Source organism: Anser cygnoides, chromosome 4 (genome assembly GCF_040182565.1).
Source record: "Anser cygnoides isolate HZ-2024a breed goose chromosome 4, Taihu_goose_T2T_genome, whole genome shotgun sequence".
NCBI classification, from domain to species: domain Eukaryota; kingdom Metazoa; phylum Chordata; class Aves; order Anseriformes; family Anatidae; genus Anser; species Anser cygnoides.
Window position 1 is genome coordinate 25,121,312 of NC_089876.1, and position 23,736 is coordinate 25,145,047.

At 42.0% G+C, this 23,736-nt stretch overlaps 1 protein-coding gene across 18 annotated transcripts in view; it reads left to right on the top strand.

Annotated features, from left to right (window-relative positions):
- Nucleotides 1–23,736, top strand: part of LIMCH1 (LIM and calponin homology domains 1) — a 177,423-nt gene that overhangs the window by 148,272 nt on the left and 5,415 nt on the right. For 15 of the 18 annotated variants that reach the window (XM_066995787.1, XM_066995794.1, XM_066995797.1 and 12 more), the window contains 11 exons: nt 8,170–8,263; nt 10,245–10,417; nt 11,084–11,189; nt 13,208–13,236; nt 13,849–13,932; nt 15,636–15,728; nt 16,649–16,753; nt 18,164–18,300; nt 19,201–19,322; nt 20,982–21,105; nt 22,211–22,297. In XM_066995787.1, the coding sequence (XP_066851888.1) occupies nt 8,170–8,263; nt 10,245–10,417; nt 11,084–11,189; nt 13,208–13,236; nt 13,849–13,932; nt 15,636–15,728; nt 16,649–16,753; nt 18,164–18,300; nt 19,201–19,322; nt 20,982–21,105; nt 22,211–22,297 (1,154 nt within the window). The remainder of the gene's footprint in view (nt 1–8,169; nt 8,264–10,244; nt 10,418–11,083; nt 11,190–13,207; nt 13,237–13,848; nt 13,933–15,635; nt 15,729–16,648; nt 16,754–18,163; nt 18,301–19,200; nt 19,323–20,981; nt 21,106–22,210; nt 22,298–23,736) is intronic. The other 3 variants (XM_066995786.1, XM_066995803.1, XM_066995785.1) reach the window with 2 other exon arrangements.

Consider the following 23,736-nt stretch of genomic DNA (forward strand, 5'->3'; position numbering starts at 1 on the left):
AAAACTTTTTGCAGCCAACGTTTCTTTTTTTTTGGATGGCATGCAGCTGATAAGCATGCTTTAAATGTGCTGGGCCAGGGAGAAATTGACTCTGTGTCCCAGCTATTGTGCACGCTTATTCAGCTCTTCTCCTGATGTTAGCTGATTAGATCAGCAACATAATTGGACTGTGTGAGCCATTATAATTAGTCTCAGTTTTCAATTTTCAAATGAGGATGTGGATGTGCTGGCAGTTTTGAGCATTCAGCTTTTATTCCCCTCTCAGAAATATTAGAAAAGGGGATAAGCTATTGAAATACTCCAAGGGGCCAATGTGCTTCTTAACTGCCTTATCAAAGAACCAAATTAATTTTACCTTTTCATCTTTCTCTCCCCCTCCTCCCCAGAGAGAAAGGCAGAAAAAAAACTGGAGCACATCACAGCAGGAATCTAGATGCTGCAAAACTGTCACAAAATTAGATGGTTAAAAACAAAACAAGAAATAAGGACTGGACTGCTAATAAAGTATGTTAAAGGATTGCAACAAGTGGCAGGACGGGGAGTTTTAGCCATTCTTTTTTGTGTAACAACAAAGAGAATCAGAGATGCGGTGAAACGTGGATTATGATAATTTTTTGCTTTCATCTCAGATTTCTTCCAAGTATCGGCCAGGTGGATAACAGGGAGTGGGCAGGGATCTGTCTCAGGGAGGGATGGTTCATTCATGCCAAAGGGCTTGTGTCTTATCTTACTTCCCGGCTTCATGGCAGTCTTTGGCCACAGACAGATGGGCTTTGAAGTCTACTTGCTGTAAAGTAGCTGGGAGCTGGGATGTGCCCTGAGCACAGACTTGATCTTGTCAGGGGGAACTGGTGCAGAGTCAAGAGTGAATGATTTGCAGGATGGCAGAGCAAAGATTGCTTGCTTCAGAACTAATTGGTTCTAAGGGAGAAGCCAGGTAGGCATTGCATCTGGTAGGGGAGAGCTGGGAAGGGGAATGTTTGGAGGGTAGAGAGGGGCCAGAGCTTGCCATAGATTAGAAACAATCACAATGGTGATCTGAAAATTAGCTAAACATATATATCACCGTCTCCGTTTTTAGGAGCTGTGGAAGAGTCGAGAGAAAATTCAGCAGTAGCAGCTACTGTTAGGGCTTGGGCCTCTTTGTACCTGTTTGATGCCCTTTCCTTTTCTTTCTATAGTTTTGAGGATGATGTGGCCAGCTGAATTCTAATTTTTCTGCTTACAGTGTCTTAGCCCTCACGGTGATTTTGGCAAACAGGCAGAACTGCTTGAATTCCCAGATTCTTTGCAACTCTGACGTTTGCAGAGTAACCTCCTGGTTTGTAAACTTGAGCGTACTTGATGGTGAAGTCATCTGGAGAGAATGAGCACGCACCCAGATGGTGCTATTTCTCCGTTCCAACAAATGATTTTTTATCATTAGCTTCATAATTTGATCGTTAATGTGACTGGGTAGTGCAAATCATTCTAATTACTCCAGGCACTTCAGCCTCAAACAAAGGTACGTGTGTCAGGCATGTCAAGGGCACAGCATGGTGAGGAGGTTGCTTTGAGGGAATCTACCACTGGCAAACAAGTGGAATGCACTGAGCATGACGGGTCAGAGAGAGGGAGATCTGCCTGTGGCTGGAAGCAGATTTGCTAGCCTGAGATAAGATTTACTGATTCGTTTCCTTCTAAATACTTGCTTCTCTTTACCCAGATGCTTAGTTTTAATTTTCCAGGCAGTAATTTAGCTCAGTCAAGTGTACAGGAGTGCCCTAGTTCATGGATGGGAAGGGCTGAGGTGCCAGGCCGCAGAGATGGAGCATGGGACTGACACTTGGCTTCCTCACTGGTGTGGGGGCACAGCCGGTACTGCCAGGCATCTCCGTATAGATGCCATCAGGCTGGGGCCAGCTTACCTGCTGGAATCGGGCAGCTACCTGGAGTCACTTCACTCAGCCTTCCCCCTGTCCCTATTTTACTTTGGTTTCCGAACAACTGATACAGTGATGTCAGCCAGCATCTGCGGCCTGGAGTATTGAACTCATCTCGGAAGATACAGGCCCTCCTAGGAAGGCTGGGAATCCAAGCATGGAAAGAAACGAGCCGTCCGGGCTTGTCGCACTCCTCATAAAACACCTTTGTGGAAGTAAGGAAACCTCTGAACCTGCCACTTTTATCACCTCCAGCTGGGAGAAACCTGTGCACAGCTGAAGTAAAGACTGTCTTCTAGCTCGTGGTGATGCTGATATGATCTTTCACGAGGCAACAGCTCAGTTCGCCACTGTGTCTTTTTATGAGACTGGTGTGGCATTTTTCACAAGAAAAGGTTTTCTTTGTAGGGGCTTGATTAAGCATGTGTTTAGTCTGACCCACTCAGAAAGTTTCTGTCTGATGTTTAACCCTACTGAACTTTTAGGAGAAGACGGAAACAGGGATAGGAAGCAGCCAAGATGAAGAAGCAGAGCTATCTGAAGTGGAAGAAGCAACTACATTTCTGTTAAGAAAAAAATTGCAAATAGATGCAATGGAGCATGTTTTCAAAGCCTTTTCTAAGCTTGCTTTCACTGCCATTATTTGCATACTTTCCTTTATTGATGTAGTTTAGAGACTTGTTAGCTGTGTCCTTCCCTGGCTTGGAATAAGATTCACAGGCACTAGTCCCTCTATCTATTGAGAGATGCTCTTTTTAGTTTTTGTTTTGTTTTGTTTTCCTCTAGTTGCTCCTAGCTTAGTTTTCTTTTTGTATTTTATTTGCTCACTTTCTGCCTGGACTCTTGTGAGAGTGCATATTCCTTTTCATATAGATGTTACCTTTGGCCCTCCTGTCCTCCTCATCTGATTCTCTTCCTGTTCTTTGCGTGCCCCTTCCTCCTCCATCCCTCTTACAGCTGCTTCCCTGCTGTTTCAGTTCAGTTGTCAAATTGACCGGTCCTGTCTTCTCTCTGCCTGGCAGCCTTCCCTTTGAAGCTCTGTAGCCCTGCTCTAAATCTGTCCGGCTGGCCTCAGGCGTTGTCTGCAATCCGGGAAGATGCTGTGCAGCTGTACTTCAACAGCTCTCTTGGCCTGAATTTTGGAAAAAAGTTTAATCAAGTTGTACCACTTGAAATGCTAGTATGATTTTTTGGGAGCTAGAGAGGCGTAAGAATCTTTTTATATGGGTGTACCCCATACCTCAGTATTTAATTTTTATTTTTTTTTATTTTTTTTATTTTACATACCTTTATTCAAAGCAGTTTGTTATATTTTGCCTCTGATTTAAGGCTGACTTTGCTAGGAGGGGTAAATTTGGCCTATCAGTAGGATGGAAGTATCCCACTGGTGTTTGTGGAACAATGTGCAGCTAGGAGAGGTGGCAGGTAAAGCACATCTCCTCTTTTTATTTTTTTGCCCCTGCAAAAACTGGGGCAAAGGCCAAAAGACTGACATGCTCAAAATCCTCTGATCAGTCAGTGGCAATGCCAGGAACAGTCCTGTCTTTCAGCCATTAGGCTGTGTTTTCTTTCTATTATACATAGCAGTTATGCACATTACAAATACTGAGAAGTTGTATCCTCTTACTCTTTGAATTAGAAGTTGGCAAAATAAATGTTTTGTTTTAAAACAATATATGTGCAGATTTTAGTGTAGGGGGATTAATTTGTCAGTGCATAACATCACTTTATTTTAACTAATCTTTGTATGACCATTTAGAAATTACTGGCTTGTTATAGCTCTAATTATAGCTTTGCTCTGATCAACCAAAAAATAAATAAATATAGACAGCAACTTTAAAAAAGATCGGGGTGGGGTGGTGGTGGTGGGGAGATTTGGGCTTTCCTTTAATTTTAAGTTAGCCAGCTTAAACTTGTCCATTTCTACTCACTGCATGCTTGGCACAAAAGAAACTTTTTTTTCTATATCCAAGTAACGCTCTCCTTCATCTTCAAAAATCCACTGATTGAACTGAGATTAAAGTATAAGCTTTCTTGTGGTTGGGGATTGTTGGCCAAACTACAAGCGAGCAGGGCTGAAATCCTGATTTGTACGTATCTGGTGAGACAAGTCTTTGTTCTTTGATTCATTACAAGAAACACTTGCAGAGTAAGGTATATATATTCCAGATTGACAGCTTTTCCTTAACCATACATGGGAAGATTCATGGCGGGCTGGACTACCTGAAGGGAAAAAGGGTTAGGGTGAGAAATAAGAACAACAAAACTTCAGAGCGGGTAGAACAGAACTCTGCTTGGGATGTGGTTATGAATTTAGCATCCATATCTCCCATCATGCAGACCCCCATCCAATTTTCAGTGTCTGCAAGTGATGGGAGATTATTTTTTGCCCAGTTGAGCAGTAATAACGAGTAAAAATGACTCTAACAAGAATACTTAACACTATTTCTTGCAGCACTTTGAAGGCTTCTCTGTCAATTACTGACCCACCCTGGTCTTTGGCTGTAATAGCTGATCTGATTAGAGCATTATCTAGCTGCCAGTAAAAGGGGCAGATGATTTAACATGTCAGAGCAGTGTCTGGCTGCAGCACTGCACTGCCATAGCATGCAAGGCACTTACCTGGGGCAGCCCAAGGTCATTTCAGCTTTACCACTCGCAACAGAATAAGCTAGCTTCGAATAGAAAATCATCATATGACATTTTAAAGTCTTGAAGTATAACCTGGAAAATGCTGATACATATACAATTTCCATCATAGAAGTTTAAAGGATGCATCAGGTAATTTGTACATGTGGCTATTGATACTGCAACCAATTTCATTCCTGAGTGACTTTACAGAATTCACACTGTAGTTCTCACCTGATTCTTCCAGATCTCTGCATTCTTGCTGGTTCCAGACATCTTGTTTCGTCATGTTTTCATAGAAAATACAGTATTACCATTTTATGTGATTTTGTGTACAAATAGTGTTAACTGACCTGCAGTTTGATTTAATTTACAATAAGGGCTAATAAAGTTCTGCTGTAACTTCCTTTGGAGTTTGAATTCTTGTAGCAGTTGTTAAGTTCAGTGTTTTGGGAGTTCCTAGTTAGTGTATTTTTAGGGTTTTGTAAGAAAGGTTCTGCCACAGCAGTAGGCAATGGGGCTGTTTCTGGCTTGTGTGGTCATAGTTCAAGAAATACCTGGATTGATATGATTCTGTGATTCTGTGATATCCTAGTTGTTGGGATAAAAACCCCATCGGCCACAAACGGAACTGATTTATTGTCATGCCAAAGAAGAGTTTGATAACACTATACAAGAGCTTCCCTCTTCAGTACCCGCAGCAGAGGCAGTGATGCCTCTTCCCACACGAATGCCTGTGGTATGGATATGCAGCACGGGTCCTTCATCCCAAAATGTCAGATCTGCTCTGAAATGCCCGAGAAACATTACTTACTAAGTTGTTTTTCAGTGCCCATGTCAAAATACAATCTTCCCAAGTGCAATTGAATGTTTTAATGGCTGTTTTATATTCAGTGATAATATTGTACTTTGATTACAAAATATTTATGAAATGCAAGTGATAGTCCATGGTGGAAAAGACATTCCATCAGCTCCATCAGTACATGAATGTTTTACAACGTATCATATACCTGTGGATAAAATACTAGATAATATTACATTACTTGGTATTACAAATAGAATTAGATACACTGGGAATGAGAGTTCCCCAGCGAAGTTCACTTAATCTTTTTTTGTAAATTACTTACTAATCAGTTTTATATTTTTAGCTTTATGTTGCTAACATTTAATTGCTCAGCAGAGGGAGGAGGAAGAGTCAAGTCTCGTGAGCAGGAGCAGGGCTTCTGCAGTATGTCATTTCCAAAATCAATTTTCATGCAGCAAGCAGTAGCTCTTCCTTTTTTTTTTTTTTTTTTTACTCTTCTTTGAAAGAATTTCTATAAATAACATCTGTATCTATAACTAGCTCAACCTCCTTACTGGATATTAAGATCATAGTTAGATTTAGTTGTGGTTTCACTAATGCAGGATAGCAGCGTGGCACAGCACCATGTAGGTTCCTGAGGTAACTCTAGAACCGGAGGAGATAACATTGCGTCAGCTCCATGTGTTTGCTGAGCCTTTTAATTTTTCAGTTTCAGCACTTGCTTTTTGAGAGTGGAGGGTGAGTTCCATTGCTTTACCAAAAATAATAATCATCTAAATATTAATAATTGAAACATGAAACACTTTCATTGGAATGCTTGTGCTTGGTGACGATGAATAGAGCTGTTGGGTAGGTGCCTTTTGTCTTTCCAGTGAAAATGTACTTTGTAGAGGGAAAACAGTGAGCTCTTGGTAATAGCTATTTGTTTAGTTTTAACGGAGTGCAGGTTGTAGAATCACAGAATAATTCAGGTTGTAGGTCTCTAGCGGGGTCTTCTGCTCAAAGCAGGATCGGATATAGGAGCTGACCAGGTTGCTAAGGCCTTGATCATCCGAGTCCTGAAAACCTCCAAGGATGGAGATGGCAGCCTGTTACACTGCCTGGTTGTCCTCATGGAAAAGAAATACTTATTTCTGCATTGCACAAGGTTGAGAGTGAACAGATTTGCAGTAGTTGTTGCTGTCCTGTCAGGAACCAGAACTGAGGCTGAAGGAGACATCCTCCGTAGTTGTGGTATTTTTCTGCTGGGGTAGAGGAAGGGGCAGAAGCTCTCACTGAAACACAGGCTGGCATCAAGGTGAGCTGGGGAAGGGTGAGGTGGGTTATACAGAAGAAGAGAGCAGCAGAATGGCAAGGGGCAAACCTATCGCATTTGTCCGGGTTTGCCGGACCTGCGCCTTGCCTGGAGCAGAGGACTTGGTTGGGCAGAGGTGAGGGTGCAGGGAAGGCACCAGGCGGTGAGGAGAAAGCCCTGCCTGGGGCAGCCATCCCCAGCAGGTGCCACAGGGGACGCACTGCCACTTCCAGCCGCTCACCGCTGTCATTTGGTGCCTGTCCTGCTTCCCAGCGCTGCCCCTGGCCACAGCCCTGCACCAGGACTGGTCGCGGGGAGTTGTCCCAGACACGTTCCCTGCCCCTCGCCACAGCATGCTTCCCTCCAGAGAGGAGCAGAGACGCAGGGATTCGCTCCCGCTGCTGACGGCAAAGCTGTCCAAAGCCAGCGTGCCCGCAGGCACCGGCACCCTGCTGGCACTGCCACCAGACGTCCCGGTGACACCACTGAGGGAGCCCAGGCCTGCTGCCCCTGGGGCCTGCGTGGATGAGGGGCCGTAGGCCCACGGCCGTCTGCGGGGAGGGGAGGCAGCGTCTGCGCAGAGGGCGGAGGTGTGAATCCTGCCCCCAGAAAAGAGGAAATTTCAGCACATTTCCTCTCTTGCAGCTGTTAATAAGATTGAGGGGCAGGAAAGGGAGTCTACCAAGATCGCTTCTGAAATGCGTTGCTTTTCATTTCTAAAAGTAGTCTGCTGCTTTCTTTTTTTTTCTTCCTCTGTTGGATGCACCATTTTCTAGCTCTCTCATGTGCTAGAGGTGCCGTGCAGTAGCTGATTGATTTGCTGTACTTTTTTTCTTGATTTGCCTACTGGGGAAGCAGATGTAAAGGGGAAGCTGCTGAATAAATCAGCTGAAATGCTATTGTTATTTTGATGGTGTGGTTTAGCTCTGCAACAGGCTTGTCCTGGGTCAGGAAGCTGGCTTTTCAAAACGATTTGGATTATTGGCTTGATACGGTCTCACCATTTTTTTTCACTCCTTTCCCAATAACGTTTCAAGTATTTCATTACCTTTATTACCAACTCTGCCTTTTCCCTTCAGATAACTGATTGTTTAGACAACCGTGAAATAAAGGAAGTATTTAATTACTTTGCCACTTTTAAAGCCCTCGAATGTGCTGGGTATTCACTGATGCATACGTTTTTGTGTTATTCTGGAAGAGAAAACCAGGGGTGAAATGTATGCTTATCTCCAGCTAACACAATTCAAGATATCCTACGATTTTAAAAGCTTGCATGAGCTATTCCAAAGCAACTGCATAATGGCTGCTTGCTGAACGTTTAGAAAAGGAGATTAAAGCCCAGTGACTCGATGCCAGAGCAGCACATACTGCTCAGAGACTCGCTCCCCAGTTCACAGCTCCCTACTGAGCTCTAAAACAGCCCGGACCCAACGCGTTACGAAGCAGCAGCGAACACTGCCCGACGGAATGAACCCATACTTTTATTTCCAGCGCACTCACTGTGTTTCCGTGCTCCGCAGGCCTCCCCGGGGGAAGCGGATCCGGCAGCCAGCCAGCAGACCGAGGGCAGCCCCGGCGCAGCAGGACCCGGGAGCCCTGTGGGCACATCCCCAGGTGGGTGGCTGCTGACCTGGCCCCTGGCCCTTGGCCCCTGCCCTGGCCCACCGCTGGCCTGGGCTTGATGCCCACCCTGCAGCAGCTGCAGCCCAGTAAGCGCATCTGCAGCGGCACCAAGAGGGTTTATTAGACAGTGCAGAAGATGGCAGAAACGACATTCACGGCTGCATGCTGCTCTGGGTGCAAGGTGACAGTGTTGTGCACTGCCTTGATTTTCTGCTTTAAAGGCTTTATGCACAATCCCTAATCTGGGGAAATGGATTTACTCGTAAAAATTGAAACTGCTATCCTCTGAATGGTGTTTCTGAAGTATTACCTTTGAGCATGCATTTTATCTACTGCCTGCTATCATACTAAGCTCATGGTCTTTTTCTGTTCATTTTTTTAAATGGGTCTATCAAAGTTCAGCTTGGTACAGGTAAGTAAAAGGGACTGTTTACAGTAGGTATTTAAAGGAAATCTCTGCCTGTAATTGGTATATAAATATGCTGCTCCAATTTGCTGAGGATAAATGTGACTTAAGTAATTGCGCTTGCCCCTCAAACATCAATGGAGTACCATCCTCCAAGATTAGAAACACATCCAGACTTTCTTGATGTGCTGCGCAACTATGACACACGTACTGCTAGTGACAGCTCATCAGCTGGCTTAATTACTTTGTCTCGTAGTTAGAAATAGGCCAGACTTTCAGGTAGAAAAAATCATTGCATAGCAGCACAGAGTGTAACAATCTGGAATTGCAGCTGGCAAGTAATGCAGAACTTGCAGGTGTGGAATGAACCAAGCAAATTCTCTTCTCAACAGTCAGCAGTGAGGAGCTCCACACCTGTGAGAAATTCTAAACATTAAGTATTGGTAGCAAAGGTTAATATGGTCTGCCAAAGAAAGCTGGGAGAACACCTTGCAAAAGCTGAAATGGTAAAAGAACATGGTTTTTCATTGTGTCTGCTTTGGAGGGATAGATAGTCCGAGCTGTGTGACAGACAACCTCGTCTGCTGTTCAGTACAAGCCAGATACTTCCATGCTGTGACCCCTAAGCCACTAATGGTGTGGGAACTGCTCCAAAGTGGTGTGCATCTGCCAGGCAGCGGGAACAGCTCTTGTCTCTGCTGGTGTGGGCATTCTTAGTGCAGCCTTGGGGTGCCTCCCTCTCCTAGCCTGTCAAAGGGGTACCTCTTGGAGGGGGAACAGGATCAGAAGCTGAGACTGTGTTCCAGGATTTTTAAGAGATGTGTGGGTGCTTGTGCACTGCCTGGGATGCTGGAAACTGCTCCACTTCCAATGGTGGTACCAGCTGGCAGCCATTAGGCTGCCATAGTCCTCAGCAGTGGGCCCTTGTGCTCCTGGTCCCTTGTCCCTGTAAACCAGCATCAACTTGTTTGTTTTTGGTTGGTTGGTGGTTTTTTTTTGTGTTGTTGGTTTGCTTTTTTTTCTTTTTTTTTTTTTTAATAAGAACTGAATGCCAACCCAGTTACTCCAGTCCAAGGCTTCCTTATACCACAATTTATTTGCTTTCTGGTGCTTGACTGACTTGGTTCAGTGGAAGCAGCCAAGCTGACATACCTTCCAGTGCTGACAATGAGACCATGTTAACTGTTGTAGAGATGCTTGTCCAGGTAGCACCTTAGAATAGGATTCATCACACAGCTCCAGAAATGCATACCACAGAGATCTATACCTCAGTAGGTGTATTGTGGGTTACAGCTCATTTCAGACAAGAGAGGTGTCTCAAATAGTTTGGGTGATCCTTCCCCAAGAAGTGCCTCTCTGCCTTTGTTAACCATGAAGGGTGTCCCATGGTGACCAACTCAAGTGTCAGCATCTACATTTTATCAGGTGAAATTCATCTTTCAATTTTTGTATTTTCTGAGAGGTTAATTTTGCCAGTGTTGAAGAAAGAAGATATGAAATAGGTCTACATTGTATTTGAAAAAATATCTTAACCTTGTGACATTCTCTCTTGTATGTGTGGATTAGGTTCAGATCAAAAGCAATTCAAGTCAACTGCAGCTTGTGCCAGCCCTGTTGTGAAGAGCCTAGAATTTCCTCCTAGTCCTGTCCCTTCCGAGGAAGCTGCTCCAAGTGAGAAAGATGTGAAGAAGCCTGAAATGGAGCAGCAGAAGGAAGCAGTGGTCCCTGCTACACAGGAGGTATGTATGGGCAAGAAAGAAAGGGAATGGAAAATGAAACGAAGAAGAAGACCTCACAAGGAAATGGATATGGTGCAAATAGCTGGTTGGTATTTTCTCTCTGTATATGTCACATCACGATTTAATTCAAAATATGTCAGGGAATGACCCTGAAAGAGGTTTTCTCTGCCAAATCCAATGATTGTAAGAGAGTTACTCCTCCAAAGAAACTCCCCAGTGTCTGCTTGGAGTGTTTGAACCTGTAAACTGGCTGGAGCGGAAAAGAGAACTTAACCTGCAAAGCCCAGTCCCTCCACACATTGGGAGAGCAGAATATCCAGAAGGTGTAAACAGCGGAGCTTGCCCTCTTAGTCCTCTTGAAGGGCTGAGTAAGAGCAGGATGTTGCAGGGGTAACAAATGGCCATCGCCATACTGCTGTCAGGTGCGCTAGATGTTGGTCCTGGGTTAGGGTGAGCCTTGGTTTGCAGTGTGAGTATCAAGAACAAACAACTGATGGTTATTTCCAGGACTTCAATATTGCAAGTCCATGTTGTAATTCTGGAGATAGAGGCTTATGAAACTTTGATAGTATTGTTTCAGAAATTAAATAGAAAGGGTTTAAGTTAATCTTTGATTGTACCTGGTGATTTTTGAATGCAGTTTTCTGTTCCCAAACATCTGAACAGGTAATAAAACCGAAAGCCGTGGAACAAGAAGGGAGTATAGTATTGCCATTTTTAAAGAAACTGCCTGAGACCAGCCAGGTCACTCTGCAGAATTCTGATCGACAAGGTGAGCAAAAAGAGAGGTTGGGAGCTGCAGAGAGTTCAGTTGGACATAATGAGATGCATGTGTGTGGTAGTCAGGGGGGAATGCCTAATCAATGACCTGTAGGGTTTGGAAGATGATATGTTTAATTTCTAGTTGCATCTGACTAATACTGGTAGTGTGGCTTCTGTGATGCGAGGGACGCTTCTTGCTGTTCCCCTTAACCACAGCAGCAGAATTGTGACACGAAGGAGGGGGGTCAGGGTGGACGCTAACTTGCACTTGTCAGGCCTAACAATTAAAGCTCTATTATGTCCATGAGTATTATATTTCATGAGTATGTTGCTCACAGGTGAAAATGGCTTAACAATTGGGTTTATCTCACAATAAAAACTCCTGGAGACAATTCCTCACTCAGCTGCTCATGTGTAGCTTCTCTTTATAGATGACCAATGCACATATCTGGCCACATCCCCCAGTTTGACCTGTGCGCATCACAAGCTCTTGCAAAGCAGAACTTATTTTTCTTGCCTTCATGACAAAGTTTTGCTTGAGATTGGTAATATTTAGTAGTTTTATTTTATATTGATTTTAGAGATGCATATATGTAAGTATTGTGAAAGAAAGAGAGAGGGGGAGAAAGGGCGAGAGAGGGAAGTTTTCTTCCCCCTGTGAACTTGCGAGGTTGGCAGCTTATATATAGGTAATATAATTATTATCCTGGCATTTTCAGGATTGGAATTACTGAAGGCAATCCACTGTGGAAAACAGGAACGTCAGCAATGGAATTATAAATCTCACTTGTTTTAGGTGGGAAGGTGCTCTCCAAACAGGCTTTGCCAACAATATTGTTTTGTTTCAAGCACAAATCAGTCCAAATACGGAGTGACAGATTGTAGGTGTCTCTGGTATTTTCTAAGTGATGCTGAAACACTTGGCTGCTCCCTAGTGTTCACAGCATGTATACCGTGGAAAGATCAGATAATCCTTTAAAACATGCATCTCCAACAGGAACAAACACGAGAGTGAATTAGCATTCCTGTGCTAGAGCTCTCATATACGGTTAGGTGCCCTGTTGCAAAAGTAGCATTTAAATTTGGGTAGTCCTTGTGATCTGCAAGTCCTCTGAAAACCTTTTGAGCTTGTTACAAAGCGACTGTAATAAAAACCCCACTGTTGGCTGAGTAGGCCGGGGTCTGAGCCTCGCCATCGCCTTTTGACCGCGCTGTGTTTCTTGTTTTGTCTCTGTGCCGTCCCTTGCAGAGCTGCCCCACGGGGCCGCGGTTCCGCTTAGGGTGCGGAACGACTGGCGGCGCTCACGGTTTTTCTCACAGCCAGGTAAATGCAGCACTAAGAGCAGCTTCATCCCTTCCACCGCCTCGAGTCCTAGGTGTCTTCAGCTGTGGGACTGGGGTGAAAGCTGACGATCCCGGGGACTTTTTCTGCCTCTCACTTCCGTAGAAAGTGTCTATTCCTGCTGCGCAGTTGACAAAGAGCTGTTGGGTTACGCATTGCTGTGATGCTCTGGCTTCAGGCACCGAATGAAATCACTTGCCTCTAAATACCTTTTCCTTATTTCTTTACATCAACCTGAAGACATGAATAGAAAATGGCAACGGTCCTCTTCGTAACTGCGGCTCTTGAATAGTGTAGTCCCACCCTTGTAGCTTTGCTGTGCTTTTTCCTTCCTTGCACTGAACCACGAAGGGAAAAGTCGATCAAAGTAGGTAGTGCTCAGCGTTCAAACACTGCTAATGGCTGTGGCCAGAAGTAGACAGCAGTAGCTAGTGGTAGAGTAGAACCTGGTGTTAGTTAAAGTTGTGCTTCTCTGTACCCAAATCAGAAGTAACTTTGTTGGTGATGGGTGTAGTCTATTTTTCTGGTTTGTTTGCTTGCAGTTTGTCCTTGCATTTGGTTGTGGGAACAAATAGAAAACTAACATGAGGCTTTTTTATACAGACACTACATAGCTTTAATTGCAGGCTAAGCACTTTTTGCTGTTTTGTCCTGTTAAGTTTAATTTTTCCTTCTTTTTTTTATAGCCTATTCTGATAGTGGTGACAAATCAAATGTAAGTACCTTTTTTGCACTGTGGTTTTGGTTTAGAGATATGTGTTTAACAAAAGTGATTTTTTTTTATGCAAACTGCCTTGTAACATCCCCAAATCAGACTGAGAGAGAAAAAATAGAACCCAAGCCAAAACATGGTCTAGATCTGTAATTTAAGTGTTCTTCCCTGGATAAAAATTTAAAGCGAGGCTTTAGGCTGTTGTGCTGGCAGACATATGAAATGAGAGAATACATTTCACATTCGCAAATTGCTTTGCATGTTGCACAGAAGATTACAGAGAAGAAAAATAGAAGTTTTCCTTAAATTTGGGCACCTGGAGGCATCTTTGTTCAGTGCTGCTTAGAGCTTTCTTTTGGGTCTTTTTGTTCCCTCCAGTTGAAGTTTCCCAAGCCTTTCTTTGCAAACCAAATGATTATTCTCTCATTTGGATACCTGTGGGAAAACCCAAGTGTCAGTGAAGCTCAGAGTATGGTCTGCTAACTAAGAGTACCATTATCTAGTTCTGAGTTTCCCATTTTAACATCACTGCCGGGGGCAGACCAGATGAAGTGCAGCCTTCTGGTAGCCTTGTGAAGTATTAAAGTCTAATAGCTTGGTTTTCCTTCACACAAGCGCTTCAATTTCTGGTCCTGGGATCCAGAAGAAGAGCGGAAGCGTCAGGAAAGGTGGCAGCATGAGCAAGAACGCTTGCTTCAGGTAAGGAAGACGCTACATTTCTTCCACCACGTGCTTCAGCTGTTTCCAGCTCCTTTAGACAAAAGTCGAGTATTTCGTGTCATGTCTTCCACACCCTCTGTGGATGCTTTAGAGAGTTCTGTAGCATATGAATGAACCACATACTCTCTGTGGTTTATGCAGTCTTACTTCCCCCTTCCCCACACCCTGGGTGGACCAAAAGGATTTAGTTCTGCATTCCAATGCAGAGTTCAACCAGATGTTGATCCTCAACTATATTTAAAGTATGTTGAGCATAAACTGTGAGACTCTTAATTACTTAGAGCTTCTTTCTTGAGACTAATATTTTGCTAACCCTGATGCTTGTGCAACTCTTCTTTAAAGTGATGGTCTTAGTAGCTTTTTGTAGACTTCTGCTGTGTTTGCATGTTCTTCTTGGAAAACATCAAACTAAATTTGTACACAAAGGTGGTGGTTTTTTTTTTTTGGTTGTTTTGTTTTGCTTTGTTTTGTTTTGTGAGGGGGAGAGCCCTCCTCAAAACAACCACTGGTTTTGCCTGGTGGTGTAGAGTATGCTATAAAAGGTCTGGTTTTGTGTCATAGTTGGGAGAAATGCAACGGGCCTGAGAACTTGAATTTCCCCTGCACTCAGTAGTGTCGTTTGATATTACTCAGTATCAAAGTAGTCAGTGAGTAGAATTTTTTGATACTGATTAGGTTTGATTGATCCCAAAGAAATCATATGTTTTGTCCGTGCAACATAAGAGCAACAAACTGTACAAGGATGAGGAACAGTAAAATGGAGTCTTTTCATCTTGTAAGACTATTGTGTGTCTCTGTGCTGCTTTCTTAAGTTTATTTCCTTTTAGCTAGTACGTTTATTTCCTCTTGGAATGGTGTAAAGTTCTCGTCATGGTTTTTCTGGCAAATGCAGGTGTTCTTTCGACAGTAAATGCATTTATTTTGGATCAGGCAGATGTGGTTTCTAATTTGAACAGAAGTTGGAACTGGTGTAAAAGGCATATAGAAGTCACCATTCTTCCCCATATTCAAACCAGTTCTGTCACACAATTATAAAGATCTCTTTAAGGTAATTTTTCAAGTAAAACTGTGTGAAACGAATTCTCAAAAAATGATCCCATCAAGGAGGAAAATGAACTGCTTAGTAATTATGAGCTTACCTTCATCAAACCTTTGCAAACTATTTATTTATCTTTTAAATTTGCACAATTATTCATTATTCATTATATTGTACCGACATCTCTCTTAAATTAGTTCCAAAACCAGCATCTGCAAAACCTGTTTGTTTATATGCTACTTAGCTGTAATTATTAATGCAAAATCCAGGCTTAAATGTTTTTGGGTGTGTGATAGCTTTTTACAACTCTTAAAACTATATAATAAACAAGGAATTATTGAAATTGTTTAAAATAAATTTAATTTCTGTCCAAGCACATAAAAACTTCTAACAGGTTAAACTTCTTGTAATATGTTAAAAGTTCCATGTGGTTTGAAGGTCTTAATTTTAAGAGCTAGAAGCAAGTGGGAAGAGGAGGAAAGGAAGCTTTTTTGACACCCATGGATGTTTCTAATTTTTATGTTTCTGTTTCATCCTGTTTCTGATTGAGCCGTTTTTAACAGGTTCATTTTCATTGTGGAGATACACAGACTTTACTCGTAATATGGTATGCTCTGAATTCACCTCTATTTGTATCCTCCTACAGGAGAAGTATCAGAAGGAGCAAGACAAGCTGAAAGAGGAATGGGAAAAGGCACAGAGAGAAGTTGAAGAGGAGGAGCGTAGATACTATGAGGAGGTATAAGGCTGAAAGGAGGAGGTTTATTGACTTTCTTGTATTTAAATGCACCCACTTATGTAACTAAAAAAATCCCATACCTAAATTATTTAATGAAAGACTTCTCAAGGCTGAATTCTCAGGAGGATTGCTTCTCTTAAACACTACCATAGGCACTGAGGAAAACTATTTAAATATTTAGACAGGTATCCTCAGAATCTCTGCAGAGGTGGAGGTGCCTAATTGCCATGCAAGTCTGTGTGAGTCAAAAGGGTTGTGTCTGGGCGCGCTCAGGCTTCCCTCCAGAGGGAAAGTCTTTTGTGCTTTGGCATATTCTTGATGTCTGGACTTGGTGGAATTCCAGATGAAGTTATTGTCTGCCTTGGGCTTCATCATGTAGATGTTTTGTAATCCAGCCTGTTTAAAAAAAAAATGACAGGAAATGTTCAAAGCTTTCAGTTGTAGAATATTTACAATATAGACAATAGTGTTTTTATTCTGTCATATATGGGTCATTTTGCAGAAAAAAAATATCATCTGTGCTTGAGAGCCATGCTTGTAATCTTAAGAAAAAGTATTTCTTTCAGCTTTTGAAATAAATTTCTCATGTACTAAGTGTAATTTTTTATTTTTATATGTAATTTAATTGACTGATGTTGTGAGAAACAGTGGTGCCATCCCAAGTGGAATTTTTTTTTCATTTTGGGGCATCCCATCTCAAAGATGGTAATGGTGAAAGGAAGGGGAGTGCAAAATATTGTAGCAAATTAAAAGTTGAGGTATTGCCATTATTCTTCATAACACAGGTCATTACCTAGCCATCTAAATATGAACATGTAGCCAAACTTTACATTTCTGATTTTTAAGCATGTAGTTATCGTTCTGTTTTTTTAACTCCCACTCTCTCCTGGTCCTCTCTTTTTTTTTTTTTTTTTTTTTAGGAACGTAAGATAATTGAGGATACTGTAGTTCCATTCATTGTTTCTTCAAACTCTGCTGATCTCCTCTCCTCTTCTTCCTCTACCACTGAAGGAAATAAAACAGAGGTGAGTTCATTGTGGAATCCTAAGGCAATAAAGTCAAAGCCACCTCTAGTGCAGAGTTTCACTCTTTGCTAAAGGCTAACAAAGTCTGGGAACAATGAGAGGAGTATTTCCTGGAGTATTTCCTGGGTACCTTCCATAACTGGCGATACCTCAGAGCACTGTAACTTGTATATTTTCACAAGTGAAGAGATGTATTCCTAAACCAACTGGCATCATCCCATTTTGGACTGGAGCAGAGGGTTAAGCTTTCTTTTTTTTGCAGCTACTTCTCTTCTTTGACTGGTGCTATGAAAAAAGTCACCTGTTTTTGTTTGTTTTACCTACCCTGTCAAAGCCAACAAGATCTGAAGTTATTTCCCTGTATACAAAACCTTGACTGTCAGACAGTGCTTTAAGCATATCTGAGTTGGGATTGAATCCTACCTCTCCACTTTTCCACCTTTTCTGTCCCGCCATCCCTTTTAGTAAGCAGCAAAGCAAATGGAGGAATGTTCACACTGTGATTCTCTTCTTGCATATGCTTCACAAAATGTTTAACTTCATGCATCTAACATATAACTAAGTGTTCACCAGAGAACAGACCTCCCCAGGTGACACTAATAGAATAAATGTGGGATTCCCAGACTTAAATTTTCTCCTGCCCAAGGCAGCCACACCCAAGAAGTCATCTGCCTTTTTCCATTCAACTTCAGGATTAGACAGCCTGTGTCATCTGCTTTTTCTTGCATCCTTCCTGCCCCCTCTTAACACTCATCCCCAGACAGGGTCATCAGCCACAGCCCTTTGTCCCTATGGCTGTATGCTGGTAACTTCCTGAGTGGACTTGCTTGTCCTAGGTTCAGGGTCTACACTCAGAAGTGAAAGGTCCCATGCCATGGCTCACACAAGCTGCTCCACTCAGGTATCGCCCACTCCAGTACCATTTTGACAGTAGTACTGGTGTTGCCATTTAAAAATGCCCAGAGCATGCGAGCAGTGCTCTGCCCAAGGCTGCCAGCTGCAGAATTCCCATGATCATAGGCTGAGACCCTACACAAAATCTTCCAAAGACTAGTGAGGAGGACTGTTTAACCTCTCAAAGTCATTTAAGCATTTCTGCCAAAAATATGTAGTGAAGACAGTGTTTTGTAATTGTCAAAAACTTAACTTCCTTAAAAAAAAAAAAAAAGTCTGTAACTTTTTGTTTCGAGCTCCATTTAATCCAATTAGTTGGCTATTTTAGCTGAAGTCTTTGTTAAATACAAAGTTAGCCTTATTAAAGTCAAACAATTCCACTGTATAATGTGAGGTGTTCTTTATGATGATAAGGTGTGTAAACAATATATCTGGGGGCACCCTGTGCTTTGCCCACGTGCATGCTGATGCTGAGTTCAAGAGAAGCTCCTTGTTCCCTCCCCTGCTGTCTTCTAGAACACAACTGATTCAAACAGCTCTCCAGAGGAAGGCAAACAAAATGAAGTTACACGGCAGAAAAAGCTGCTCTGGGAGCAGGACAGTATTCCACCTCTGAAAAGCAAGGAAAATGAACGCTGGCAAGAAAAGAGGAGGTATGGATCAAGCCTAGGCATTTCTTAGCCCTTTGGAGCTTTGCGTTCTGTATAGTTCTGGGACATCACATTTGACCATGACTGATGCTGGAACATCAGCATCTGACAATGAGGCTGTGATAACTGCTTTGCCTCACAAGGTGATGGTTCCAGCAGTATGGCAGCTACTGGAGGAGGAAATAAAATGCATTTGGTGTTAGTCTTCTCATTTCTTTGGCATGGTGATAGGTGTAATACATCCTGATCAGGCTTATGCATATATGGCCATGCGTGATGCTAGCTGGCCATGTCAGAAGGCTTATCTTTTCAGCATATGACTTTGCTGAGAAGCTGTTGCATCAACCAGATCAGAATTAGATCTTGGCTCGGACATCTGTGTATGTCACTGCACTGTGTTTTGCTTACAAGTTTCACAAGCCTTTGGGATGAATGAAGGAGAAGGAGCAATTTTCACTCAGAATCTTTGTGAGATTGCCCGTCTGTTTCAAAAGTGCCATACCCAAACTTGCCACATGGTGTTCAAAGTCCTGGTCTTTTGTCAAACTGGTAATCACAGCTTTCACAAAGATGAAAAGCATCTGATGATGCTGAATGCTGTATAGAGAACACTGAAAGAAGCTGTTTCTCTGTCAAGTAAACCATTTTCCACAAATCCAGAGTGGTCTCTAGTGCATGTGAGTGGCTGTGTGTGAGGTAAGGAGGAACACCTGGCACATATGGAGGCAGACTTGTTAACTCATGACTGTTACCCATTGGTTTGTCAGTGCTGACACAAACTTCTGTTGCATGTAGTAAGTGCACATTTTTGCACTTACATTCAAAAATCTGATTTTGCCATTAGACTCTAGTTGGATTTTTTCCTGGCTTTATTTATACAATGTGACTTATTTTTGTTGGCAGTGGAAATAAAGTGCTCTCAGGACACCCAGAGACGGGTATCTTGAAAGGAGGTGAACAGGAGCACCAGGTGTCAGTGATGGAGCGCAGCTCGCCTGCCCGGCTGAATCTGCCGTTGACTCAGGGTGAGAGTCAAGACCTTCATATACATGTATTCTTACCCAGGTAGAAATCTTGCAGGTATTTATAGTGGCTTGCAATTCAATCCAGAGAATTTTGGACATTAACAGTACACTTCTTCAAAATTTGAATATCTCAGATTCGAAAGTTGTTTTCTGTTAGTAAAGAGAAATAAAGTAAAATTTAAAATCATATTTACATCAGTAATTAATGTTCTGGCTGCAGGTAGAAATCTCACAGTAATCTCACAGTTACCTTCCATCTGTTACATAATCCTGTATACGTACAGGATTTATCTTGATACAACTTGATAGAATTTTTAAGATCCCATAAATATTGCTTGCTTGATAATGAAGAAACTTCCCCAAAGCATTGCTGTCAACAGGGTCAAACTCATAAAAGGGAAATTCACTGATTTAGTATCACTAAACAGTAGAGAGTTAATAAATGGATAGTAAATATGTAGGACTAGGCAATTGTAGATTTTGAAAGCAAATTTTAGATCTTTGTTTTCAATCTAACATAAAAATTGATGACTCTAAATAATGAACCACCCGTGGATAGGAAAGGTTTCAGTGTTATTAGTGTATTATTGCTTGTGCATTATTACTTGTGTATTATTATTGTATTGTTTCTTGTTCCAAATGCAAATGCAGTTTATTTAATTTAGCAGGTTTGCTCACCCTGTCACAATTTTATTGTGTTCTTAGCTCTTTGATAAAGGCTACTCAAGTAAAGAAAGCAAAAGATGCTGCCCAGTAATCCAACCTTGAGGATGTTTAGTAGTGATTAAGCAAAATTAAGAGATTCGACAGTTTTAATTTCTGCTAATAAAGCTTTTTTAGGTTCTCTTCAACAGCTTGCTCTACCGTTAGTGTTCTGGCAGCTCCTTTCTTGCCCGTTGACACATCACATTCTTGCACTTTCCTTAAGATCTTAAATAGTCATGACTAAGGGTGTTTTTGACCTTGATGATATCAAAAATACGTAATATGCTTTTCATAGGCCCGAGTAAAATTTTTCTTCTCCTCTAAACTAGTTGGTTTATGCTTTGAAAGGTAAGGCCCTTCCTGACCAGTGAGCCACAAAATTTGTCTGGAAGGATCGGTGTAGTGTGCTCTGTCTGACGGACAGGATGGTTGGTTGCCTGAGCACCACAGTTCACTGCATAGTGCTGAGAGGTTGGTGTTGTCACGGGGCCTTATGCACCCATCTGAAACATAAAAGGAAATTACAAGGGAAGGAAATTGTTTATTGATAGGCTCATGGAGAACAGTGAGTGTACCACCTTTCTATCAACTCTACATACTATTATGTGTATGGGAAGGGAATGCAGCAGGACGTTACCCCATAGAGGTCTCCTGATGCAGCAGAGCCTGTCTCTGATTTTGTGTGGGTTTTCTGAGAATTTCTTTTTAAGTAACAGTACTTTCAAAAGGGTACAAGCTATCCAAGGAGAGGGTTGTGGATGTGAAAACTTAGCACTGTATGTAACTGAAAGCTGCTGGTGTTTCCTTACAACAGTCAAGATGGTCGTCTTTGCCTAATTCTGATTTTCACACCTCATGTCTGCTTTACGGTGTGCCTACAAGTTATGTTGGTAAATCAGTAGTGACAAAAGCATTTTGTCCTAAGTACTGAGATGTCTCCATTTCCCATTTCAGACGTCTCATGGAACCAGCAATTGCTGACGAAACAGTCCCCGCATTGCGCAGAGGACATTCGGCAGAGACCTTTCCTGGGTCAGAGTGCAGGACAGAAACCGAACTCCACAGGGGAAGGAAGGAGGTGAGAACATAAAATCAGAGTTATTGCATAGTGTGCAAATTCACACTGACTCTCTTCTCCCCTATATCCCTGCTCAGCATTCTCTGTAGGTTAAGTTTCACTGGCACGCTGAAGTCTGCCTCATGGAAGTTAGTACCTGAGAGCTTCATTCCCTGACTTCTAAAGACACATTCATTATTCCACTCCAGTTCTTTAAGGATTATGGCATTTAAAAGAAGATATTTAGAGATTATTATTTTCTTTCTGCTAGAAACTTTGCCTATATTTTTTTCTTCTCTGTTGCTTTGCTGTGTACTAAAAGGTAATGCCATTTCTTTCAGTAAACAGGGTATACATTTGCCTAGTATTTGCAAAAAGTGTATCTGCAATGAGAAAGGGACATCAGTTTTCTTTATTGTATATATGAGCAATCTCCTTGCAAACTGTTACCTCTACAAAGCTTGTATCCAGTCAAAACTAATGTAGATTGAGGTTTGGTTACCTAATCCTCATAACAAACTGCTCGTGTGTGTTTGAAAAAAATATTTAATCTGTAAGCAGCTTTAAGCAGTGAGAGATTGAATCAATCCTATGATTTCTGATAACAGAAAACATGCATGTTTTTTCTCACCAAATTCTTTCAAGGTAGAATGGATGCAGATAGGAATAATCCACTTTTCAGAGTTGACAGCTTTGTTTTTACCTAGTGAAGGGCACAGCCCCTCCATCAGTGACCCCCCATCTGCTCTACCAGCGTGCCTCTGTGCACATCCCCTTGGCAAGATGTTGTGCCTTGCCTTGACCCTTCTTCGTCAAGGCGTGAGCTGTGTTGTGTTGGTAGGTGGGTAGGAGTCAGCACGTGGATGATTACCTTGTAAGTTAGCCTACTGAGCAGTAGCAAGCAGATCTGAAGCTTCTGAAGGATCTCTGAACCAAAATATGCATGCTGGTTTTCTTTGTATCAAAATGGCAGTGGACAGCAGATTTATGCCTTGTTTTCTTTAAACAAAATCTTTAGAACTGGGAATCCTGAGATCCATCAGCTGGATGTACGCTTCTCAGTACAAAACCTCTGTTTTCACTTGATCTTCAGCCATAGTCATGTATTTTCTCTCCTGTATTTTAGGGCAGGCTGTCACGAGAACTTCCGATCCGGGCCATTGTCTCCCTGCTCTCCTGCTGCGCCGAGTCAGTCACCCAACAGGTACAAAAGGTCAATAAGGAATTTTGCAGACTGAATACATCTTGCGGGCACTGGTGAACCGCTGCAGTATAAATTGCATCAGTATTATGCAGATGCATTATTTATTCTTCTAAATGTGGCAATTCATAACCGTCCACATAATAAACATGTAGTTCCCTCTCCCATATTTCCTGCCTGCTTCAGCAGTATCGTTGTGTTTTAAAATAACACAGTTCAGAAGGCAGCTATAGGACTGCTTGATCATTGAAATTTCAATGAAATTGGAATGGGATAATATAAGCTCCAGTCAAAGCAAGCAGTAAAGCATGAGCTCAGAGCATTTAAGCCAAAGGATGTTGTCTTTATTGTGAAAAGTCACATGCTCAGGACTAAGATGTGTTCCTGGAGATTTGATTCTGTCAGGCAATGAGCTGTGCGGCTTTTAGTGAGATAGATGTTCCAACTCTAAATAAATAGGAACTGCAGCCAGACTGAATCACCGATAATTTGGGATATATTAAAATCGGTTGGCTTATTAAATAGGGCAATCATACAACACAAAAGCCACAGCAAAACTGTTATATTTAAATTACATTTTTCTTCAGGTTTGATAGCAAAGCCTTCTTTCCCATGCCATTTGCATTGTCATGAAACTATTGGGAATTTTTTTTGTGAACAACTCCTGTTTTTGCTAATAGGAGCTGCAGTTTTGGTGGTATTGCAGATCATTTATCACTACACGTAACTAGTTTTGATAGCTACTTCATATTATTTAGCAGCTATAACCTGATCTGAGTCCCTTTTCCAAGATCTTCTTCTGAAATTGATCTTAGTTTTGAAAATAATGGATAAGATGTAATCAATCCTCCCAGTAAAACATTAGAAAAATTCTCAAAAAATTCTTAAAGCACTTTATTCTTTGATTCGGTACTTCTATTGTCCATATAATAACTCTGACAGTGGAGAAGAAGTGGAAACAAATTTGGACTGTAGGATAATGTAAAAAGGGATAGGAGCAGAGGCCTTATGGTTGTAGGTGAGGAGAAGAATCCAAGGAAGTTATTCTAAAAGGAATAACAAGAATGAAACAACAAGAAAAGACAGTGAGGTGCCTGTGCTGCCAGTGTACAGGGTAGGATAGAAAATGATGGGCTCAGTAGTGACAGGGATTAGATGGAAGCAAGGACAGTTTTTTGGTTGTGATGACTTCATGCTGCTTCTGTCTCTTCTAAAAAAAAAAGGCTTTTTAATCATGATGCAGCCCATATCTGTCTCTCTTGGTGGCTTATTAGGTTGTTGCACCAAAAACATGAAGTGAGATATTGTAAATCTGCCTATCTGCGTACAATTTCATCAAACCATCTTTTCAAAATTCTTGACATATCCTGAAGTTTATCTCTGGGTTTCAGCCCTGGTTAAAAAAAACCATGGATGACACATAATGACAAGGGATCCCATTCGTTCTCAGG